Below are 22,948 nucleotides of genomic sequence, written 5' to 3' on the forward strand. Positions count from 1 at the left end.
TCTTGTTTCATGAATACGAAATTCCCTCTTCAGTGGGTATTAAGCAGGGTGACCCACTCGTTCCATATCTCTTCGGCTTGGCGGTTAGAGAACTAACCACCAGCTTGTGCAGCGAGCTTAGTATCTGGTACCTGGATGATCTCCTGCTCACACACTGAGGTCCGGAGTTCGAATCCCCGGTAGGGCTGGAAAACATTAGGACGTGTTTCCATAAGACAACTGCTGTCCATGTTCACCCATCAGTATAAAATGGGTACCTGGGTGTTAGTCGACTGGTGTGGGTCGCATCCTGAGACAAAATGAACCTAATTTGCTCGAAATGCTCGGCATAACAAGTGGCTTTCTGTATCGCAGTATGTCACTGATGCCTGAGTACCTTTGTACATGTACTTGTAGAAATTCTTATTAGTAGTATTAGTATTATTATTATTATTATTGTTATTATTATTATTATTATTATTATTATTATTATTATTATTATTATTATTATTATTATTATTATTATTATTATTATTATTATTTTTATTATTATTATTATTATTATTATTATTATTATTATTATTATTATTATTATTATTATTATTATTATTATTATTATTACTACTACTATTATTATATACAGAGGAGTTCCTGCTAGAGGACATACAGTTAGATTAGAACTCATCCTTAATACTTCCAAGTGTGAAATCATAACCAACAAGAAAATAATCACAGCTGTGCGAGCAATCCTTGCTGAAGCCTCTACTACCAACCTGTCCAAGAGCACCGTTGGATCATCAGGCCATCAACAAAGTCCTCATGGAGAAAATGAATGACCTGAAGAGAATGGAGGAGAGAATGTGTGACCTTGATGCACATGGTCCAAAGTATCTCCTCATAAGGAGTCTTTGCCAAGACTCACTTCCTGAGGTGCACATCCTCTTTCAACAGCAAAACATTCAGCGAATATAACTTGCTCCTGAGATCAATCTTTGAGAAGGCACTGAATTTGTCACTGGAAGATCAGCATTGGCATCAGGCAACTCTCCCAGAGCGACTGGGCATTGCAGGGGTCAGTGCCAGCGTGGGCATTGACCCCTGCAACCCTCTCAAGGAATCACGTTTTTTTATTTTTTTGACAGACAAATTGCTATAATGTTTTTAGCGATTATGACTTGTGTGGACATAAATTAGCAATATTGAGAACAACAATATGAATGTTAATATGGTTTAGAAAACACAGTTGATGTTGATAAATTGGATTTAAACATAGTTAGTCTATGTAGAGTCACGAACTAGCAATAACCCGATAACAAACAAATCAGTGCGGTAATCATTCGGCCAGCCGGTTTTAGTAAGATTCATCCATCTAGGTATATTTCTCTGCACCATAGTCAGGTTAGATGAATCTTGTTACAGCCAGCTGGCTGAGTTGTTAACGCACTGGCCTGTGAGTTTCAGGTCTCTCTTGCCATGGGTTCAAGTCTCCACCCGTTCCCTGATTACTCTATGCAGAATTTAAGTCAGATGAAGCAAGCGTTTCTTAACTGTTTTGCTTTTAATCAGGTGACGGATTGGGAACTTTTTGCATTTTTTGGAAGGGAATTCCAAATTTAAGGCCATTTATTCACTTGGAGTTCTTAGATATGTTGGGTGGAACACGTGTTAAGTCAAAGAGACACTTGTTTCTTATAGTTTGTTTACATGTTCAGCTGCAGCTCTTCATGATGACTCAGAGTGCAGCTTGAAGTTCCAACTGTCATATTAATGTAGAATGTACAGTACAGTACAGTGAGGTATGTTGAGAATTTTGAATAGTTGATGGTATTGTGGGAGGATGTTGTCTGTTACCTGCTTGAGTGGTTATAGTAGAATAGCATAATTATTTTATTAGCTAATTTCTGCTGAGTCACATTTTATGACACAGCAGAAATATCATAAGTGAGGTAGGGATATATTAGTGATTAATACAGATTAATACAGATTAATACACAGTTTGGGAAGTATTCTTACATATATGTTGCATTGAATCTTGAACTTATTTATTTTTCCACAAAACTTTTTTTATTATCATTATTCAGCATAGAGAGTAATTTTGTTGGTGGTCATCCTGGTGAAAATATTTATGAGGGCAACTAGGACAAGATTAAATATGATGAATATTGTGAAACCTGCAAACTAGAATAGTTTAAGTTCTTAAGGGGCATTTTGTAGCTTTTCTATATACATAAGAAATAGTATAAATCATGTATATTAATAATTAAGGTAGAGGAGACACTGTCACAGACAGTCATATGCTGTCATCTGTCTTTAATATAAACCTTTACAAAAGAATATGAACTCATATTCCATAATTCTCTAGTTTCTAGTTTTCTACAATCAACAATGAGACGTAATATTGATGCCATAATTCTCTAGTTTCTAGTTTTCTACAATCAACAATGAGACGTAATATTGATGCCATAATTCTCTAGTTTCTAGTTTTCTACAATCAACAATGAGACGTAATATTGATGCCATAATTCTCTAGTTTCTAGTTTTCTACAATCAACAATGAGACGTAATATTGATGCCATAATTCTCTAGTTTCTAGTTTTCTACAATCAACAATGAGACGTAATATTGATGCCATAATTCTCTAGTTTCTAGTTTTCTACAATCAACAATGAGACGTAATATTGATGCCATAATTCTCTAGTTTCTAGTTTTCTACAATCAACAATGAGACGTAATATTGATGCCATAATTCTCTAGTTTCTAGTTTTCTACAATCAACAATGAGACGTAATATTGATGCCATAATTCTCTAGTTTCTAGTTTTCTACAATCAACAATGAGACGTAATATTGATGCCATAATTCTCTAGTTTCTAGTTTTCTACAATCAACAATGAGACGTAATATTGATGCCATAATTCTCTAGTTTCTAGTTTTCTACAATCAACAATGAGACGTAATATTGATGCCATAATTCTCTAGTTTCTAGTTTTCTACAATCAACAATGAGACGTAATATTGATGCCATAATTCTCTAGTTTCTAGTTTTCTACAATCAACAAGGAGACGTAATATTGATGCCATAATTCTCTAGTTTCTAGTTTTCTACAATCAACAATGAGACGTAATATTGATGCCATAATTCTCTAGTTTCTAGTTTTCTACAATCAACAATGAGACGTAATATTGATGCCATAATTCTCTAGTTTCTAGTTTTCTACAATCAACAAGGAGACGTAATATTGATGCCATAATTCTCTAGTTTCTAGTTTTCTACAATCAACAATGAGACGTAATATTGATGCCATAATTCTCTAGTTTCTAGTTTTCTACAATCAACAATGAGACGTAATATTGATGCCATAATTCTCTAGTTTCTAGTTTTCTACAATCAACAATGAGACGTAATATTGATGCCATAATTCTCTAGTTTCTAGTTTTCTACAATCAACAATGAGACGTAATATTGATGCCATAATTCTCTAGTTTCTAGTTTTCTACAATCAACAATGAGACGTAATATTGATGCCATAATTCTCTAGTTTCTAGTTTTCTACAATCAACAATGAGACGTAATATTGATGCCATAATTCTCTAGTTTCTAGTTTTCTACAATCAACAATGAGACGTAATATTGATGCCATAATTCTCTAGTTTCTAGTTTTCTACAATCAACAAGGAGACGTAATATTGATGCCATAATTCTCTAGTTTCTAGTTTTCTACAATCAACAATGAGACGTAATATTGATGCCATAATTCTCTAGTTTCTAGTTTTCTACAATCAACAATGAGACGTAATATTGATGCCATAATTCTCTAGTTTCTAGTTTTCTACAATCAACAATGAGACGTAATATTGATGCCATAATTCTCTAGTTTCTAGTTTTCTACAATCAACAATGAGACGTAATATTGATGCCATAATTCTCTAGTTTCTAGTTTTCTACAATCAACAAGGAGACGTAATATTGATGCCATAATTCTCTAGTTTCTAGTTTTCTACAATCAACAATGAGACGTAATATTGATGCCATAATTCTCTAGTTTCTAGTTTTCTACAATCAACAATGAGACGTAATATTGATGCCATAATTCTCTAGTTTCTAGTTTTCTACAATCAACAATGAGACGTAATATTGATGCCATAATTCTCTAGTTTCTAGTTTTCTACAATCAACAATGAGACGTAATATTGATGCCATAATTCTCTAGTTTCTAGTTTTCTACAATCAACAATGAGACGTAATATTGATGCCATAATTCTCTAGTTTCTAGTTTTCTACAATCAACAATGAGACGTAATATTGATGCCATAATTCTCTAGTTTCTAGTTTTCTACAATCAACAATGAGACGTAATATTGATGCCATAATTCTCTAGTTTCTAGTTTTCTACAATCAACAATGAGACGTAATATTGATGCCATAATTCTCTAGTTTCTAGTTTTCTACAATCAACAATGAGACGTAATATTGATGCCATAATTCTCTAGTTTCTAGTTTTCTACAATCAACAATGAGACGTAATATTGATGCCATAATTCTCTAGTTTCTAGTTTTCTACAATCAACAATGAGACGTAATATTGATGCCATAATTCTCTAGTTTCTAGTTTTCTACAATCAACAATGAGACGTAATATTGATGCCATAATTCTCTAGTTTCTAGTTTTCTACAATCAACAATGAGACGTAATATTGATGCCATAATTCTCTAGTTTCTAGTTTTCTACAATCAACAATGAGACGTAATATTGATGCCATAATTCTCTAGTTTCTAGTTTTCTACAATCAACAATGAGACGTAATATTGATGCCATAATTCTCTAGTTTCTAGTTTTCTACAATCAACAATGAGACGTAATATTGATGCCATAATTCTCTAGTTTCTAGTTTTCTACAATCAACAATGAGACGTAATTGATGCCATAATTCTCTAGTTTCTAGTTTTCTACAATCAACAATGAGACGTAATATTGATGCCATAATTCTCTAGTTTCTAGTTTTCTACAATCAACAATGAGACGTAATATTGATGCCATAATTCTCTAGTTTCTAGTTTTCTACAATCAACAATGAGACGTAATATTGATGCCATAATTCTCTAGTTTCTAGTTTTCTACAATCAACAATGAGACGTAATATTGATGCCATAATTCTCTAGTTTCTAGTTTTCTACAATCAACAATGAGACGTAATATTGATGCCATAATTCTCTAGTTTCTAGTTTTCTACAATCAACAATGAGACGTAATATTGATGCCATAATTCTCTAGTTTCTAGTTTTCTACAATCAACAATGAGACGTAATATTGATGCCATAATTCTCTAGTTTCTAGTTTTCTACAATCAACAATGAGACGTAATATTGATGCCATAATTCTCTAGTTTCTAGTTTTCTACAATCAACAATGAGACGTAATATTGATGCCATAATTCTCTAGTTTCTAGTTTTCTACAATCAACAATGAGACGTAATATTGATGCCATAATTCTCTAGTTTCTAGTTTTCTACAATCAACAATGAGACGTAATATTGATGCCATAATTCTCTAGTTTCTAGTTTTCTACAATCAACAATGAGACGTAATATTGATGCCATAATTCTCTAGTTTCTAGTTTTCTACAATCAACAATGAGACGTAATATTGATGCCATAATTCTCTAGTTTCTAGTTTTCTACAATCAACAATGAGACGTAATATTGATGCCATAATTCTCTAGTTTCTAGTTTTCTACAATCAACAATGAGACGTAATATTGATGCCATAATTCTCTAGTTTCTAGTTTTCTACAATCAACAATGAGACGTAATATTGATGCCATAATTCTCTAGTTTCTAGTTTTCTACAATCAACAATGAGACGTAATATTGATGCCATAATTCTCTAGTTTCTAGTTTTCTACAATCAACAATGAGACGTAATATTGATGCCATAATTCTCTAGTAATATTGATGCCATAATTCTCTAGTTTCTAGTTTTCTACAATCAACAATGAGACGTAATATTGATGCCATAATTCTCTAGTTTCTAGTTTTCTACAATCAACAATGAGACGTAATATTGATGCCATAATTCTCTAGTTTCTAGTTTTCTACAATCAACAATGAGACGTAATATTGATGCCATAATTCTCTAGTTTCTAGTTTTCTACAATCAACAATGAGACGTAATATTGATGCCATAATTCTCTAGTTTCTAGTTTTCTACAATCAACAATGAGACGTAATATTGATGCCATAATTCTCTAGTTTCTAGTTTTCTACAATCAACAATGAGACGTAATATTGATGCCATAATTCTCTAGTTTCTAGTTTTCTACAATCAACAATGAGACGTAATATTGATGCCATAATTCTCTAGTTTCTAGTTTTCTACAATCAACAATGAGACGTAATATTGATGCCATAATTCTCTAGTTTCTAGTTTTCTACAATCAACAATGAGACGTAATATTGATGCCATAATTCTCTAGTTTCTAGTTTTCTACAATCAACAATGAGACGTAATATTGATGTATCACAATTTGAAACTTTTCAACAAAATGCTTCCTTTACTGTATATCTGTCACCTTGTTAATTATGCTACCAATGTTAGCTGGCTACCATTGGTAGCGTGGATAAGCATTGTTACCATTGCTAGTATAATCTTACAATGTTAGCTGGCTACCATTGGTAGCGTGGATAAGCATTGTTACCATTGCTAGTATAATCTTACAATGTTAGCTGGCTACCATTGGTAGCGTGGATAAGCATTGTTACCATTGCTAGTATAATCTTACAATGTTAGCTGGCTACCATTGGTAGCGTGGATAAGCATTGTTACCATTGCTAGTATAATCTTACAATGTTAGCTGGCTAGCATTGGTAGCGTGGATAAGCATTGTTACCATTGCTAGTATAATCTTACAATGTTAGCTGGCTACCATTGGTAGCGTGGATAAGCACTGCTACCATTGCTAGTATAATCTTACAATGTTAGCTGGCTAGCACTGGTAGCGTGGATAAGCATTGTTACCATTGCTAGTATAATCTTACAATGTTAGCTGGCTAGCACTGGTAGCGTGGATAAGCATTGTTACCATTGCTAGTATAATCTTACAATGTTAGCTGGCTACCATTGTTAGCGTGGATAAGCATTGTTACCATTGCTAGTATAATCTTACAATGTTAGCTGGCTACCATTGGTAGCGTGGATAAGCATTGTTACCATTGCTAGTATAATCTTACAATGTTAGCTGGCTAGCATTGGTAGCGTGGACAAGCATTGTTACCATTGCTAGTATAATCTTACAATGTTAGCTGGCTACCATTGGTAGCGTGGATAAGCATTGCTGCCATTGCTAGTATAATCTTACAATGTTAGCTGGCTACCATTGGTAGCGTGGATAAGCATTGCTACCATTGCTAGTATAATCTTACAATGTTAGCTGGCTACCATTGGTAGCGTGGATAAGCATTGCTACCATTGCTAGTATAATCTTACAATGTTAGCTGGCTACCATTGGTAGCGTGGATAAGCATTGTTACCATTGCTAGTATAATCTTACAATGTTAGCTGGCTAGCAATGGTAGCGTGGATAAGCATTGTTACCATTGCTAGTATAATCTTACAATGTTAGCTGGCTAGCATTGGTAGCGTGGATAAGCATTGTTACCATTGCTAGTATAATCTTACAATGTTAGCTGGCTAGCATTGGTAGCGTGGATAAGCATTGTTACCATTGCTAGTATAATCTTACAATGTTAGCTGGCTAGCATTGGTAGCGTGGATAAGCATTGTTACCATTGCTAGTATAATCTTACAATGTTAGCTGGCTAACATTGGTAGCGTGGACAAGCATTGTAACCATTGCTAGTATAATCTTACAATGTTAGCTGGCTAGCATTGGTAGCGTGGACAAGCATTGTTACCATTGCTAGTATAATCTTACAATGTTAGCTGGCTAGCATTGGTAGCGTGGACAAGCATTGTTACCATTGCTAGTATAATCTTACAATGTTAGCTGGCTAGCATTGGTAGCGTGGATAAGCATTGTTACCATTGCTAGTATAATCTTACAATGTTAGCTGGCTAGCATTGGTAGCGTGGATAAGCATTGCTACCATTGCTAGCTTAATCTTACAATGTTAGCTGGCTAGCACTGGTAGCGTGGATAAGCATTGCTACCATTGCTAGCATAATCTTACAATGTTAGCTGGCTAGCATTGGTAGCGTGGATAAGCACTGCTACCATTGCTAGCATAATCTTACAATGTTAGCTGGCTAGCATTGGTAGCGTGGACAAGCATTGTTACCATTGCTAGTATAATCTTACAATGTTAGCTGGCTAGCATTGGTAGCGTGGACAAGCATTGTTACCATTGCTAGTATAATCTTACAATGTTAGCTGGCTAGCATTGGTAGCGTGGATAAGCATTGTTACCATTGCTAGTATAATCTTACAATGTTAGCTGGCTAGCATTGGTAGCGTGGATAAGCATTGCTACCATTGCTAGCTTAATCTTACAATGTTAGCTGGCTAGCACTGGTAGCGTGGATAAGCATTGCTACCATTGCTAGCATAATCTTACAATGTTAGCTGGCTAGCATTGGTAGCGTGGATAAGCACTGCTACCATTGCTAGCATAATCTTACAATGTTAGCTGGCTAGCATTGGTAGCGTGGACAAGCATTGTTACCATTGCTAGTATAATCTTACAATGTTAGCTGGCTAGCATTGGTAGCGTGGACAAGCATTGTTACCATTGCTAGTATAATCTTACAATGTTAGCTGGCTAGCATTGGTAGCGTGGATAAGCATTGTTACCATTGCTAGTATAATCTTACAATGTTAGCTGGCTAGCATTGGTAGCGTGGATAAGCATTGCTACCATTGCTAACATAATCTTACAATGTTAGCTGGCTACCATTGGTAGCGTGGATAAGCACTGCTACCATTACCAGCATAATCTTACAATGTTAGCTGGCTAGCATTGGTGGCTTTGAATATGTAGAATTTTTCTTTTATTCTAGGATTACCCTCATTAATTGTTTAGAATTAATGACTTGATAATTATTATTTCCACAGTTTGACTTAACATGTGAAAAAGCTTGGCTTCGTCCTCTTGCTGGCTCATTGTACATGACCGGAATGTTAGTCGGAGGTATTGTTATTGGTGATTTAGCTGATCGCTTCGGAAGAAGAAAGGGAATCTTGATGTCAGCACTTCTACTTGGTGTTGGTGGAGTTATAAGCGCAGTGTCCCCAGATTACTACATCTTGCTGTTGATGAAGTTCTTTACCGGTGCTGGAGGCTGCGGCCTCGTTCTGGTCTCATATGTCTTGTGTAAGTATATATTGTATTTTACTTGCACACAAATCACAGAACGGATGGGTCTTGAACCCATGGCAAGTGAGTGTTAAAACTCATGGACTGGCCTGTGAGTTTTAGGTTTCACTTTCAACATGGCAAGTGAGTGTTAAAACTCACGCACTGGCCTGTGAGTTTTAGGTTTCACTTTCAACATGGCAAGTGAGTGTTAAAACTCATGGACTGGCCTGTGAGTTTTCGGACTCATTTGCAACTCCAGGAAGATTTGAATAGACTGATGCAGTGGTCGGAGAAGTGGCAGATGCAGTTTAATATAGACAAATGCAAAGTTCTAAATGTTGGACAGGACAATAACCATGCCACATATAAACTAAATAATGTAGATCTTAATATTACGGATTGCGAAAAAGATTTAGGAGTTCTGGTTAGTAGTAATCTGAAACCAAGACAACAGTGCATAAGTGTTCGCAATAAAGCTAATAGAATCCTTGGCTTCATATCAAGAAGCATAAATAATTGGAGTCCTCAGGTTGTTCTTCAACTCTATACATCCTTGGTTAGGCCTCATTTAGATTATGCTGCACAGTTTTGGTCACCGTATTACAGAATGGATATAAATTCTCTGGAAAATGTACAAAGGAGGATGACAAAGTTGATCTCATGTATCAGAAACCTTCCCTATGAGGATAGACTAAGGGCCCTGAATCTGCACTCTCTAGAAAGACGTAGAATTAGGGGGATATGATTGAGGTGTATAAATGGAAGACAGGAATAAATAAAGGGGATGTAAATAGTGTGCTGAAAATATCTAGCCTAGATAGGACTCGCAGCAATGGTTTTAAGTTGGAAAAATTCAGATTCAGGAAGGATATAGGAAAGTACTGGTTTGGTAATAGAGTTGTGGATGAGTGGAACAAACTCCCGAGTACAGTTATAGAGGCCAGAACGTTGTGTAGCTTTAAAAATAGGTTGGATAAATACATGAGTGGATGTGGGTGGGTGTGAGTTGGAACTGATTAGCTTGTGCTACCAGGTCGGTTGCCGTGTTCCTCCCTTAAGTCAATGTGACCTGACCTGACTAGGTTGGGTGCATTGGCTTAAGCCGGTAGGAGACTTGGACCTGCCTCATATGGGCCAGTAGGCCTTCTGCAGTGTTCCTTCGTTCTTATGTTCTTAAGTATCTTTGACAACCAGTAACTAACATATCACTACCAAGTAATGAGTAATGACATTATCGACTCAGATAAATGATTTAATATTTAATCCCCCTGATTTATTTAATACAAATTGTGCAATAAGAATTCCCTTATATAATGAACATAGTCATTTTAATTTTAAAAATAAAACATATAGCAATAGGATCGGTATAGGTAAAAAATTAGGTATCAGTATCAGCTATAATTTTGGTATCGTCCCATTCCTAATTATAATAGGAGAATTATATTGTCCCTTTTGTATTATACTTTTTTAAACATAAAAATGTTTACAGTGATACAGTTTACCAAATTAATATTTCAATGAACATTCCATTCCCACTTTATTTGCAGCTGTAGAGTTTATTGGCGTTAAATGGCGCACATTTTGTGGGATCAACATTCAAATACCATTTGCACTTGGTGAAGCTATGACTGGAGTGTTGGCTATCTTCATCAGGGACTGGCGTTGGCTGCAACTTACTGTCACGGCTCCTGCTGTTCTCCTTATATCTTATACTTGGTAAGTACAGTATGTACATGCAGTTACATACAGTTACTTGTACTTTCCATCTTATATGTTACACAATTGATATATAAAGTTTGTCTATATCATATAGACTTGTAAGAAAATAAAGATATTTTTATGAACTAGACGGTGTATGAACGTGCCTCTACTGGCACGTTCACATGTAATATGACCAAAACTGTTGAACTTATTCTCAGCATCACGTTCACATGTAATATGACCAAAACTGTTGAACTTATTCTCAGCATCCTGGAATGGCTCGGATAACTTACAAAATCCACAATGGCAGAGCTTCCGACGTTCAAAGTGCCAAAAAATCGACTACGTTAGAGAGCAAAACCATATTTATAGTATAGATAATGTAATCCGTCCACCAACCTTGAAGAAAAAGTTGTGAGGCGGTCAGTCCCTCAGCGTTTAGAAGAGTTTACCTTCATAATCTAGAACACAGTGTTCCACATTAATTACAAAAGTACAGTAATAATGAAATTAGAACAGATAAGTGGTCTGTTTTATTGAACAGAAAGAATTAAATAGACGAAATGCTGCACGTAATTAATAAAACAGACAATTTATAATGTTTTATTTAATAAAGTTGAGATGTAAAGGAAAAACGGCAGATAATGTATGTCTTGTGTGACTAGCAAAATTGTCTGGATCTTAAGTTCGCTGGAGAGAGTGACTGTATGTGGCGTCATCTAGCGAGAGAATACTCTTAAATTATCAGTGTTTCATCACCTGTCGTCCTTCCACCTTATTGTTTGGTGTTTCTCTTCTGTTCGTCTTACTTTCATCTTCCCTCCTGAGAGGCGAGCCCATGCTGGGGGCCAAAGCAGCATGGGTTCGACTCCTTGGCTAATGCAGTGTTGTTACTGATCAATACCACTCGTTCCGTGGGTACAATAATATAATATACTGCTTGTTGAGCTAGTACACAAACAAGGAGTAAAACGAAATCAGCCAAGAAGCGTCCACACCACCGTACGTCCTTCGATGGTGGGTACAACATCTAGCTTGTACATGAACGGTATACATTACAAGTTGAAAAATTTAGACACATGTGCAACATTTGGGTATCTTTACTGTAGACGTTTCGCCAACCAGTGGCTTTATTAATGCAAATTCTAGGACATGATAGAAGACAGTAGAACTTTCTACAAAAGATGAGGTCATCAGTCCCTCAACCTTGAAGGTGGTGTTAAGAGCACCGTGGTCGTGTAGATTCTGGACCACAAGCAAAAAGGCTGCTGTTTTTATACTGGTGGAAGATGTAGGACATAGTCACTGGTGGGCGGGAATCCCCAGTGGAAGTAGGTCATACCCGAGGCACGGGTTAGTGGTGGTAGTAGTAGTAATAATGGTTCTCAGCAGCAGCTGAGAAGAGGAAGTATGGATGTCCTCTGAACCAAGATTCCCTGATGTTACAGAGTCTGACAAGCTGTACATGAATGGTATAAAATACCGACATGTTGAAAAATTTAGCGGGCGTGATCGTGGTAGATAGGTGTGAATGGAGACAAATGGTTTATACGACTTGACATGCTGTTGGAGTGTGAGCAACGTAACATTTTTGAAGGGATTCAGGGAAACTGGAAAGCTGGACTTAAGTCCTCGAGGTGGGAAGTAGAGTGACTGCACTTTGATGGGTGTTGACAAGTTGCAGTTTCATAACCATAGCATAAGCGCACTTCAGGCAAGACCCTGATGGAGTGAAAGATTACAGTGTATCTTCTTCTTTGGGTCACCATGCCTTGGTAGGAAAAGGCCAATGTGTTTAATAAAAAAAAGTGAAAGATGTAGGCATAAAAATGATTTAGTAAATATTTTAAGTGAAAACTCCACTGACGGATTTGTATGTAAATATTAGTGTTTTGGTCGCAAGTAGATTTTATGCAGCTTTACACCCAACATTAACACTAGGCAACCTCAAGAATAGTGTGCAAATCGATATATAGATTTATGCCTTATGAATTATTTAGGTAGGTTAAATTGTTACTAAATACAAACAAGAAGAGCTCTCAGCACGTCAGATGCCACTGCTCCCTTTTGATATCAGCTGCAGTGGTGGCAACAACTCTTTACGAGCTTTCAGTTCAAGTATTCCACTCAACTAAAAAATACTTGCCTGATGACCAATGAGAAAGAAGGAGGAGGCTTTCCGTCATACCATGGATATTTGTCTCTTCCCAGGCTCCAATATTGACATAATTCTCTATATTCAATTTAGTATTAGCTGGCTGGCAGTATTTTGGGGAACACAGGATAATTTAACTATAGGGTGACTCACGAAATCGTAATGACACGATTGCAAACAAACCATACCACGGGCGGGATTTGAACTATAGGGTATTTGTTCTCTAAGGTCCAACACTAAGGTACCTAGCAGCCAATATTACTGAGTAACTATTCCTATATTGTTACTCAAGAGGCTGGTATCCCTTTGTATACATATATATTTGGAGAATCCCAATGAATTCAGTGACCCTAATGTGTTTGCTGGGGTTGCTAACCAAACTTAACTGACTGCAGGAACCATTCCTTCTTGGCAGTGGCGTCTTAGAGAGAGATAAGTCATTAGAAATCTAGATTAACATGGGTACCAAGTTTTTTTTTTTTTTGTCTTTCTTCTGTCGCGTGTTTCTGTTCCTTCATTATTTATTTCATCACTTCCCCTTCCCCCCACCTCTGTGCACTTGCTCTCCCTCTGTGGGCACCTAGCTCCCTCGCAGTGCTCCCCTTTCTTTATATTTGACTGGCTCCTCCTCCTTAGTTCCCCACTACTACCACTACTACTGCTACTAACACCACCACTACTACTGCTATTACCATTACCACTACCTCTTCCTGCCTATATATAGCCGTCCTGCTCCACTTTTGATTAGTGTGACTTTGTAAATGGTCCAAGTTGGACCGAAACGTCGTCGTACGCTCCTCTCTTCTATGTGCGGGTTATTTGTGTATGGGATTTCAAGTTAAAATAGATTTCACAATACAAGTAATTCTGTTGTAGTTTGCACAAAGAGATGGAAATTTCCTGCAGGGTAGTTTAGCCTCTAAAGAATTTTTACCCTAGGAGTACTTGTGAAAACAGGATTTTAGCAGTCTTGTGTTATCTGTCTGAACAGTGATTGCAAGAGTTGGCATTTCACGAGTTTCCACATAACTTCTTTAATTTAGTCCTTCAAACGTAGATTGTGGAGTTAAATTAGCAGACTTATTAAGTCTTAGTATAGCTAACCCCTGATACTTACCAGTGAAGTTAAGCTAGGTTAGCTAATAACTTACACCCAGTGATTTACACAATTTAGGGTAAAGTTAGATAACTAAACGGCACATAGAAGTTAATTATTTACAGTGATTTAACAAGTAGGCCAGAAGTAGGATAAACATACTTGTATATTTAATTATTTACAGTGATTTACAGTTAGACCAGTTACGCTAAAGATATTTGCACAACATTTTATTATTATGGTGAATTTGAATTCAGGCCAAAGTAATGCAAGAATATTTACACACTTTCATTATTTACAGCAGTTATGCAAGTTAGGTTAAGATTTGGCTCATCTAATTGATTACAGTGAATTAAGCAAGCTGGGCTCAATTAGGCCAAGTTACTTGCACACACAAATTTTATGTATCTGTAAATTTCATGAGTAGTGCTAATCGAGTGAATTTTAGTCTTGCGGAAAGACTGAGTTTTGTGGTGTGTCAATTTTTATTGCTGTTGGCTCATATTAATATGTTGGGCTATGGCATACACCTGTGTGTACTTTAAGCCCTGTAATTACAGAAATTTCTACGTTAAGCAGTGTAACTGCTCTCCGCCTACAGAGAACAAATTCCTTAGTTAGGTTATCTTACCAACAAAATGTGTATGAGACTGCGCCTGAGGGGCAGAGTCAACCTCTAATAAATTTCCCAGAGATCCGAAGTTGTATGGTAAAGATATTCAGAGCAATGGAGTCTAAAATATTGAATTTTAATGAAGATTTGCGATTGAAGGCTGTGTTAAGCTGTTTCACATAACTTAACTGTTTGTTTTCTAGGAAGTAATTATATTGTGACAGGCTGTGTACCCATTAACATCGTAAAAGTTATTTTTACAACTGGCAAATTTATTTCATGAGCTTGACAGGTCCTTACAAATATCCTAGTGTTATACATAAGGACAGGACTTGAGCAGTTTTGCGTTATCAGTGTCAAAAGTGATTGCCAAAGTGGGTATCTCACAAGTTTCCATATCTTCATTATATTTAAGATTCAGCTCAGTAATGATATTATACTGGATGAGGACAATATGTTGAGAAATGGCATTACCAGCTAAGTTTAAAGAGTTTGTACTAAACTTAGAAAGACAGCTCATCGCCTGCACAGCCGCCCCTGCAGACGAGGTCTTGAGAAGCTGTCGAAGTCATCTCTCAACGGGCTGTAAATGAGTTATAATTTGTAAGATTATAAATTACCCCTAGGGGGTGTTAAGTCAGCATATTTCATTCACTGATGGCTGACAAACTTACTTGTGTTGACTCAAAAGTCCGCACCTTACTGCCGACTATAGGTTGATTACAAACTCTTTGCGACTCAAGAACTGTGCAGTCCCCCGTACTACAAGAAATTCGTAACCTACCTTGCTCTTGTAGCGTGAGCTATGGTGTTCTTCACACCTTTGACAGATATCGGTGACTTGATAGAAGCTGAAGTGTCCTTGGATGTCCACGTCTTCCATAGTCTAGGAATACGCACACTGGTACACTATGTTCCACAAGATTTGTCTTTATTGTTCACAATCTTATCACTAAAGAAGCTGATCACACTTCTCTGTAAGTGTTTATTGTGTTTTGTGAGACACTTTGTTCTCACTAACGCACAGATCGTTCTTTGTTGGTTATCCTGGCGTCAGTGTCACTCTCAGTAGAGTCAAAAGTAATCTGAAGACGCCACAACGCCCCACGCCGTTACTCCCCTAGCACAAAGGAAAAGCTGACCTAGTACTTTTGCTTCCTTGCCACTTCCTCGATGAAGCAAAGCAGAATGTTTGAATCTTGCTGTCTTAAGCATAGACAACAATGTACACTATCTTTACCATGGTAATAAAGTGGGAGCAGGATTTTCCTTAATTGTCCTGCTAACGTAAGAGATGTACTGTCTCTTATTAAAATACACTCTGCAACACTGGACTGCACGGAGCGTCGAGCCACGTCACATACTGGTACTGCATCTGGGGTCATTTACTCGCTGTAGCAGTAAACAAGATGCTTGCCCCTTCTGAGAGGGCTGAGCCCCTCAGGGCTGAAAGGGCTGAAAGGGGCTGAAAGGGGCTGAAAGGGGCTGAAAGGGGCTGAAAGGGGCTGATACCCCCCTCCTGGAGAAAATTTCTCCACACTGGATATAAGTAAATCCTTTTTGAGTTAAAGTTAAGGTATTCTTGCTTTCCCATTCTTTGGATGAAGCTTGATTGCTTCCCATTCTCCATTAGCTGTATCAACCCTAAGGTTGATGCAGCTAATGGAGAACAGTTATAAAACACATATTACCATACCTTTCATTATGTAATAAATAAAAAAAAAATTTTTTGTATAGGTTAATGCCAGAGAGTGTTCGATGGTTAGTCGTCCAGGGTCGTAATGCTGAAGCAAAGAAGATTATACAGACAATTGCCAAAGTTAATAATGTAGAGGTGCCCAGACATCTGCTGGATGATGCCAACATGGAGGTAATTTGCTTTTGAGCTATTTTCAATGTGAACAGACTGAACCATACCACGGGCGGGATTAGAACCTACAATCATAGAGCCTCAAAACTCCAGTCCGTCGCGTTAGCCACTGGAGTTTTGAGACTCTCTGATTGTAGGTTCTAACCCCGCCCGTGGCATGGTTTGTTTGCAATCGTGTCATTACGATTTCGTGAGTCATGAAAAGACTGACTGATGTTATAATCTTATCGTTACACTGCTTTAGCGGTCGGCCGTCGACCACTTCTCAGAATGAAAGTTTTTAATCATTTGGGCGTCTGTGTTATGTTTAAGACATGGGAGAAAGCCTGGGCCTATATTTAAGCCCCACCAAATGTGAAATAGTTTCTACTAATAGAAAGATGATCCAGAATACTAGTACTCTTTTACCAGGAGCACGAGCCATTGATCCAGTCAACAGCACTCTCCTTGGTTCTCCTCTTGGGTTCAATGCCATCGACCTGATCCTAGAAAAAAAGTCTCAGACCTCAGGACAATGGACGGCAGGAAGAAAGACATCGATACACATGATGCCTTCTACCTACTCACTAGATGCCTGTCATTCCTAAAACATACCTACTTTCAGAGATGTACCCCAGGCTTCAGCAGTCCAAAACTCAAGGGATATGATTCCCTCCTTTAGACCATGCTAGAGAGTGTATTGAATCTTTCCCTCGAAGACGGATAGAGGATGCAAGCTTCACTTCCATTCAGGCTTTGGGGGCTGGGAGTAAGCAGAGCCTCCCAGATTGCCCTACCAGCTTTCCTATCCTCTTACATAGCATCAAACGAGTTAAGACGAATTCTTCCGGACAACCTCAGTGACTCAGCAGAAATACAGAACCCTAACTATGCCAGTGCCATCACTGAATGGGAGACTCTTGCTGCTCCATCACCATATCCTAGTGCAGCACTGGCATATAAACAGTCAAGTTGGGATGGTGCCATCTCTGAAAAGGTACTTGCCAACATGCTCAGGGCTGTAACATCAGATGGGGAGACTGCCCATCTCCAAGCTGTGAGTGCACATCACTCAGGGGACTTCCTCCAAACATTTCCCATTTCGGAAATGGGAAAGCACCTCGACCCTAAGACCCTCCGTATTGCAGTGGCTCTTTGCCTTGCTGCCCCAATTCACGTGTAATATACGTGTATTTGCTGCGATGTCGCAAGCCAACCATTATGGTCTACATGGTCTTAACTGTTCCAAAACAAAGGGCTGGCATGCAAGACACAATGAGATCAATGACATCATAAAAGGAACCCTTGCTACAGCTGGATGCCCAGCCGAGAGGGAGCCCCGATCAACAGCAGCCAACAATACCCACAACCCAGCAAACTACCACGATGGGATCACCATCTATCCTTGGAAGAATGGCAATATACCTGGGATATACAATGGCAATATACAATGGGACTATACCTGTGTGTCCACACTGCCTGACACCTATATCCATCACATTGTCGTGTGACTGGGAGGAGCTGCTGACCATAGGAAGCAGTACAAGATCGGCACATACAGGGACATAAGCCAACAGTATCAATTTGTCCCAGTGGGATCAGAGATCTTGGGATCATGGGGAAAAATGCCATGTTTCCTTAACGAACTGGGTTCCAGACTCATCGACACTCCCAGGGACCCAAAAGCAGCCACTTTCATGTTACAGCTCGTCAGTGTGCCCATCCAGAGGGAAAATGCATGCTGCATACTGGGGTCATGTCCGGCTTTGGAGGAGCTGGAGGAGATTCATAATCTTTGATATATTGCACCAATGTATTCATGTTTGTGATTTCTATCAATGTGTTCTGCCTATATATATATATATATATATATATATATATATATATATATATATATATATATATATATATATATATATATATATATATATATATATATATATATATATGTGTGTGTGTGTGTGTGTGTACTCACCTATTTGTGGTTGCAGGGGTCGAGTCCTAGCTCCTGGCCCCCACTTCTTCACTGTGTGTGTGTGTGTGTGTGTGTGTGTGTGCGTGTGTGTGTGTGTGAGTGTGTGTGTGTGTGTGTACTCACCTAGTTGTACTCACCTGGTTGAAGTTGCAGGGGTCGAGTCCAAGCTCCTGGCCCCCACTTCTTCACTGGTCGCTACTAGGTCACTCTCCCTGAACCGTGAGCTTTATCATACCTCTGCTTAAAGCTATGTATGGATCCTGCCTCCACTACATCGCTTCCCAATCTATTCCACTTACTGACTACTCTGTGGCTGAAGAAATACTTCCTAACATCCCTGTTATTCATCTGTGTCTTCAATTAACTGACTTCCCTGCCAGTTCTCTGTCCCACTGAACCCAGTTCTGGAAGTTCCTAATTCCCGTGTAGTCCCCTTTCTTGTAGTTTGGCTTCATTCGTCCTGGCCTTCCTGCTTCCCGCTCCACTTGTAGCTCTACAGTGTATTCGAAGCTTGAACCCACATGATCGCTGGCCACGAAGGGTCTTTCATATGTGATGTCCTCAATATCTGCACTACTCAATGTGAATACTAAGTCCAGTCTTGCTGGTTCATCCTCTCCTCTCTCTCTTTTAGTGTTCCTTACGTGTTGGTACATGATGTTTTCCAGTACCACGTCCATCATCTTGGCCCCCATGTGGCTCCAAGTTCTCCCAATCGATCTAGTTGTGGTTAAGTCACCCATTGTGAGGGAAAAGTTCAACAGATAGGAGTAACGAACAAGTATATGGTAACAATAGTTTGATTGCCGGCTACTTGTTAAGGTAGGATGAGTATAGCTCCCGCTATCCCCCCCTTTCTCCCCCCCCGAAAGGTGACGTGTGGGGCTCCGGTCAAACAGTAATCGCTCGACTCACAGCTCCCATCACTACTGTAAGTACACGCCTGCTCATATTCTAGTGGACTTATTGATTGAAAGCTTCACTTTTGACCAATAATAAACTTAGTCCTTCCAGTCTTGCTCTGTTAAATGTCTTAATAATCACCATGTCTTTTAGGTATTGAACTTATCATGGAGAGTGATTTCTTAAGCAGTGGGTAACCTGTCTCTCTTTCCAGCTTGGAATGACAGAGAGGGTCACCTGCCAACCAACGAGGAGAATTGAAGGAGACGGACTAACGTCCTGAGACGTCCCATGTTGGATCTACCTACCAGTTATGTACGCCAATGCAGGACCTAACCCCTCATCATAGCAGTGGTAACGAACCTGCTTTCCTGCCACCTGGATTAATTATTCATGGCTATAGACTCTGTGAAGAACGAGCCGGTGGGTTGTCACCAACACCTGCGACCCCCCCCCCAACATCATCAGCAACGGCTACGATTTCAACAACACGCAGTGTCACCAACACCAGACACCCCAGTATCACTATATATATATTAGCATTGAGTTCAAATTTCATTTTTTTCATTTAATTTTTCATTTTTCTTTCAAATAGGATATACCTTTCATGTTTCACTGTTTTATGTTTGCTTTAATAAATAATAAAGTGTTTATCTTTGTAAATTATTATTTTTTTTCCATTCATTAATTTTCCTGAGGAGGAGCCAGCCTTGGTAATACTGTCTAAAGTTGTTACAGGGCTGAGTAAGCCTTCAAAATTGGCGACCTTGCCAGGATACGCTCGTCTGAATCAAGATTCAACTCAATCTGGAATCTACCAATGGAACTTCAATGCCACATACCACAGATGGTGACCACCAGCCATGAGTAATCATTCTCTATGGTAGAACTACAGTACAGGTATTTAAAAGATTTTGTGATTGTTATAGTCTCAATTTATTGTAAGTCAAGTCAAAGCAGGATATACTAGTTAATTCTGCCACCTTTTGTGAGCTTGAAACACTTTGGAGGATTAGACTCTAGGGACCCGAGATTTTCCATTGACAATTTGTTTCATTGAGCTCTTTATTATATCAAGGGAACTGTGGTAGGACACTCTTGATTTGTTGGTGAGAAGATTGGATGATCAAGGGACCCCATTCTACTTTCTGTTTGCACGGAGCCGGCATAGAACCCTTCGTTTTCATTAATTCATTGTTTAATTGAAGCAGGGATCGAGCCCTCTGGTTTACTTAGTTTGAGCAGAGCAGGAATTGAACCCTCCATTTTCTTTAATACCCGTTTCATTTTCCCCTGATAGTTTAAGTTTTTCTTGCAAGTATGGAGGAATACCTGTTTTGGATGAATGCTGGAAGTAAGTTAGGAATAAGAGGGAAAAATTTAGAAGCTTTCATTAGTGCTAAGATCCAGGAAAGAGAGAAAAAGGAGAGAGAGAGAATTGAAAGAGAAGACAAAAAAGAGCGTGATAGACTTGACCGTGAGGAAAGAGCTAGAGAACATGAGGATAGAGCTAGAGAACATGAGTTAAGAGAGAGAGAAAAAGATCGCGAGCTCGAAAAAGCTCGCTTTGAATTAGAGATTAAAAAGTTAACTTTCTCACAACAGCAATTAGAGGAAGGAGTAATGGAACAATGTGCAGCTAGTGCACATATTCCAACACCTAATTTACCTCCCTTCACAGAGGGGAAAGACATAACTTCATACATTATCAGGTTTGAAAATACCGCTACCCTCTGTGAATGGCCTGCTGACACCTGGGCTACCAGGTTAGGAATGTTATTTTCTGGTACAGCTTTGAATATCTATGCAACTTTGTCGCAGGACATCATATATAATTATAACCTACTGAAGAAGGCAATTCTTAAAGCATATCAAAAAACCACTAATTCTTACAGGAAAGATTTCAGGTATGCCACCTTACAGCCTGGCCAGAACTTTCAGCAGTTACAGGTAACACTCTTTCGTTTGTTTGACTTTTGGATAGAGAGTTCAGGAATTGATCACAGCTATGAATCTCCTAGAGACTTCATGGTTGCTGACCAGTTCCTGACAGCTCTTCCCCACCAGATAAGAACATTCATCAGAGAACGTAACCTGATTAAAGCTGAGGAAGTTGCTGAGGCCGCTGCCTTGTATGCTGATGCTCACAAGTCTTATAAAGACCTAAAGGGATCGAACCCTAAGGGCAAGGGTTCATCAGACCTTAAGAAATCAAAGCCTCTAGTGGAAAGTAAAGTAACTTCTTTTATTCCTGTTTGTCATTTATGTGGTGTTAAGGGACATAAACGTCCTTCTAAGAAGGTCCAAAAAGTTGGAAGATGTTTTAAAGACTGTAATGACCAAGCACCCTTCTGTTCAGGAACAGTTAATGGACTTAATGTATCTACCATTTTACGAGACACTGGATGCACATGTATAGTCATTTCTAATAAGCTGTTCCCTAATCTTAAAGAAGCTCATTCCTCTGCTATACTTTCAGACTACTTGGGCCGTACGGACACTTTTCCTACCATCCGTTGTTACATTAGGTCTAAATGGTTCACAGGTTGGTCTGAAGCCGTACTAGCTCCCATCACTTCTTGCTCTGTACTAATAGGTAATGTAAAAGGTGCCATTCTTCCTTCTGAGTTTGACCTTTCATCACCAAAGATGGACATAAGCTTTTCAGATCATCTTCCTGTAGAGTCAGAGAAGCCCCTCGAAAGTTCAGATGAGACAATGTCTCGTGAGATTTATGTGGGATTAAAAACCAGTGATGCTACTCTCGAAAGCGAGGTAGTAGGATCACCGGTTCACTTGTTAGATGAAAGTGAAGATATCACATCCGATACTATAAATGTCTTGACTAGGGCTCAGACCAAAGCCCAGGCTTCTCCTACTGTCCATCCTTTGATTTTCCCTGACTTTAAGCCTTTAGATATATCGAAGGACTCCTTTGTCAATTTACAACGTAATTGCCCTTCTCTCAGAATTGCCATAATGCAGCTAGACAAAATCAAGTTATCCAAAGGAAAAACTTTTCATATAAATTTGAATATATAAATGGTATCTTGTATAAATCAGTATTCAAATTAAATTCAGATGACATAGACTTTTCCATCTTAGTTGTTCCAAGTCAATGCAGAGAGACTGTTCTTAAAATGGCTCATGACTTATCAGTGGCCGGACATTTCTCGCATCGTAAAACCTTAAATAAAATTAGGGAAACCTATTTTTGGCCCAAAATGTCCTCAGATATCACTACCTATTGTAGATCTTGTAGAGTTTGCCAACTGTCATCCTCCCGAGGCACCAGGCGAGTACCTATGGTCAAAATGCCAATCTTTACAGTACCCTTTGGAAGAGTAGTTGTTGACATCGTTGGT

At 38.3% G+C, this 22,948-nt stretch overlaps 1 protein-coding gene across 1 annotated transcript in view; it reads left to right on the forward strand.

Moving 5' to 3' along the window:
• Positions 1-22,948, forward strand: part of LOC128696904 (organic cation transporter protein-like) — a 135,239-nt gene that overhangs the window by 20,469 nt on the left and 91,822 nt on the right. Inside the window, exons 3-5 of the mRNA XM_070096000.1 lie at positions 9,048-9,306; positions 10,839-11,007; positions 16,594-16,726. Coding sequence (XP_069952101.1) covers positions 9,048-9,306; positions 10,839-11,007; positions 16,594-16,726 — 561 coding nt within the window. The remainder of the gene's footprint in view (positions 1-9,047; positions 9,307-10,838; positions 11,008-16,593; positions 16,727-22,948) is intronic.

The sequence above is a fragment of the Cherax quadricarinatus genome, chromosome 52, assembly GCF_038502225.1.
Source record: "Cherax quadricarinatus isolate ZL_2023a chromosome 52, ASM3850222v1, whole genome shotgun sequence".
Lineage (NCBI taxonomy): Eukaryota > Metazoa > Arthropoda > Malacostraca > Decapoda > Parastacidae > Cherax > Cherax quadricarinatus.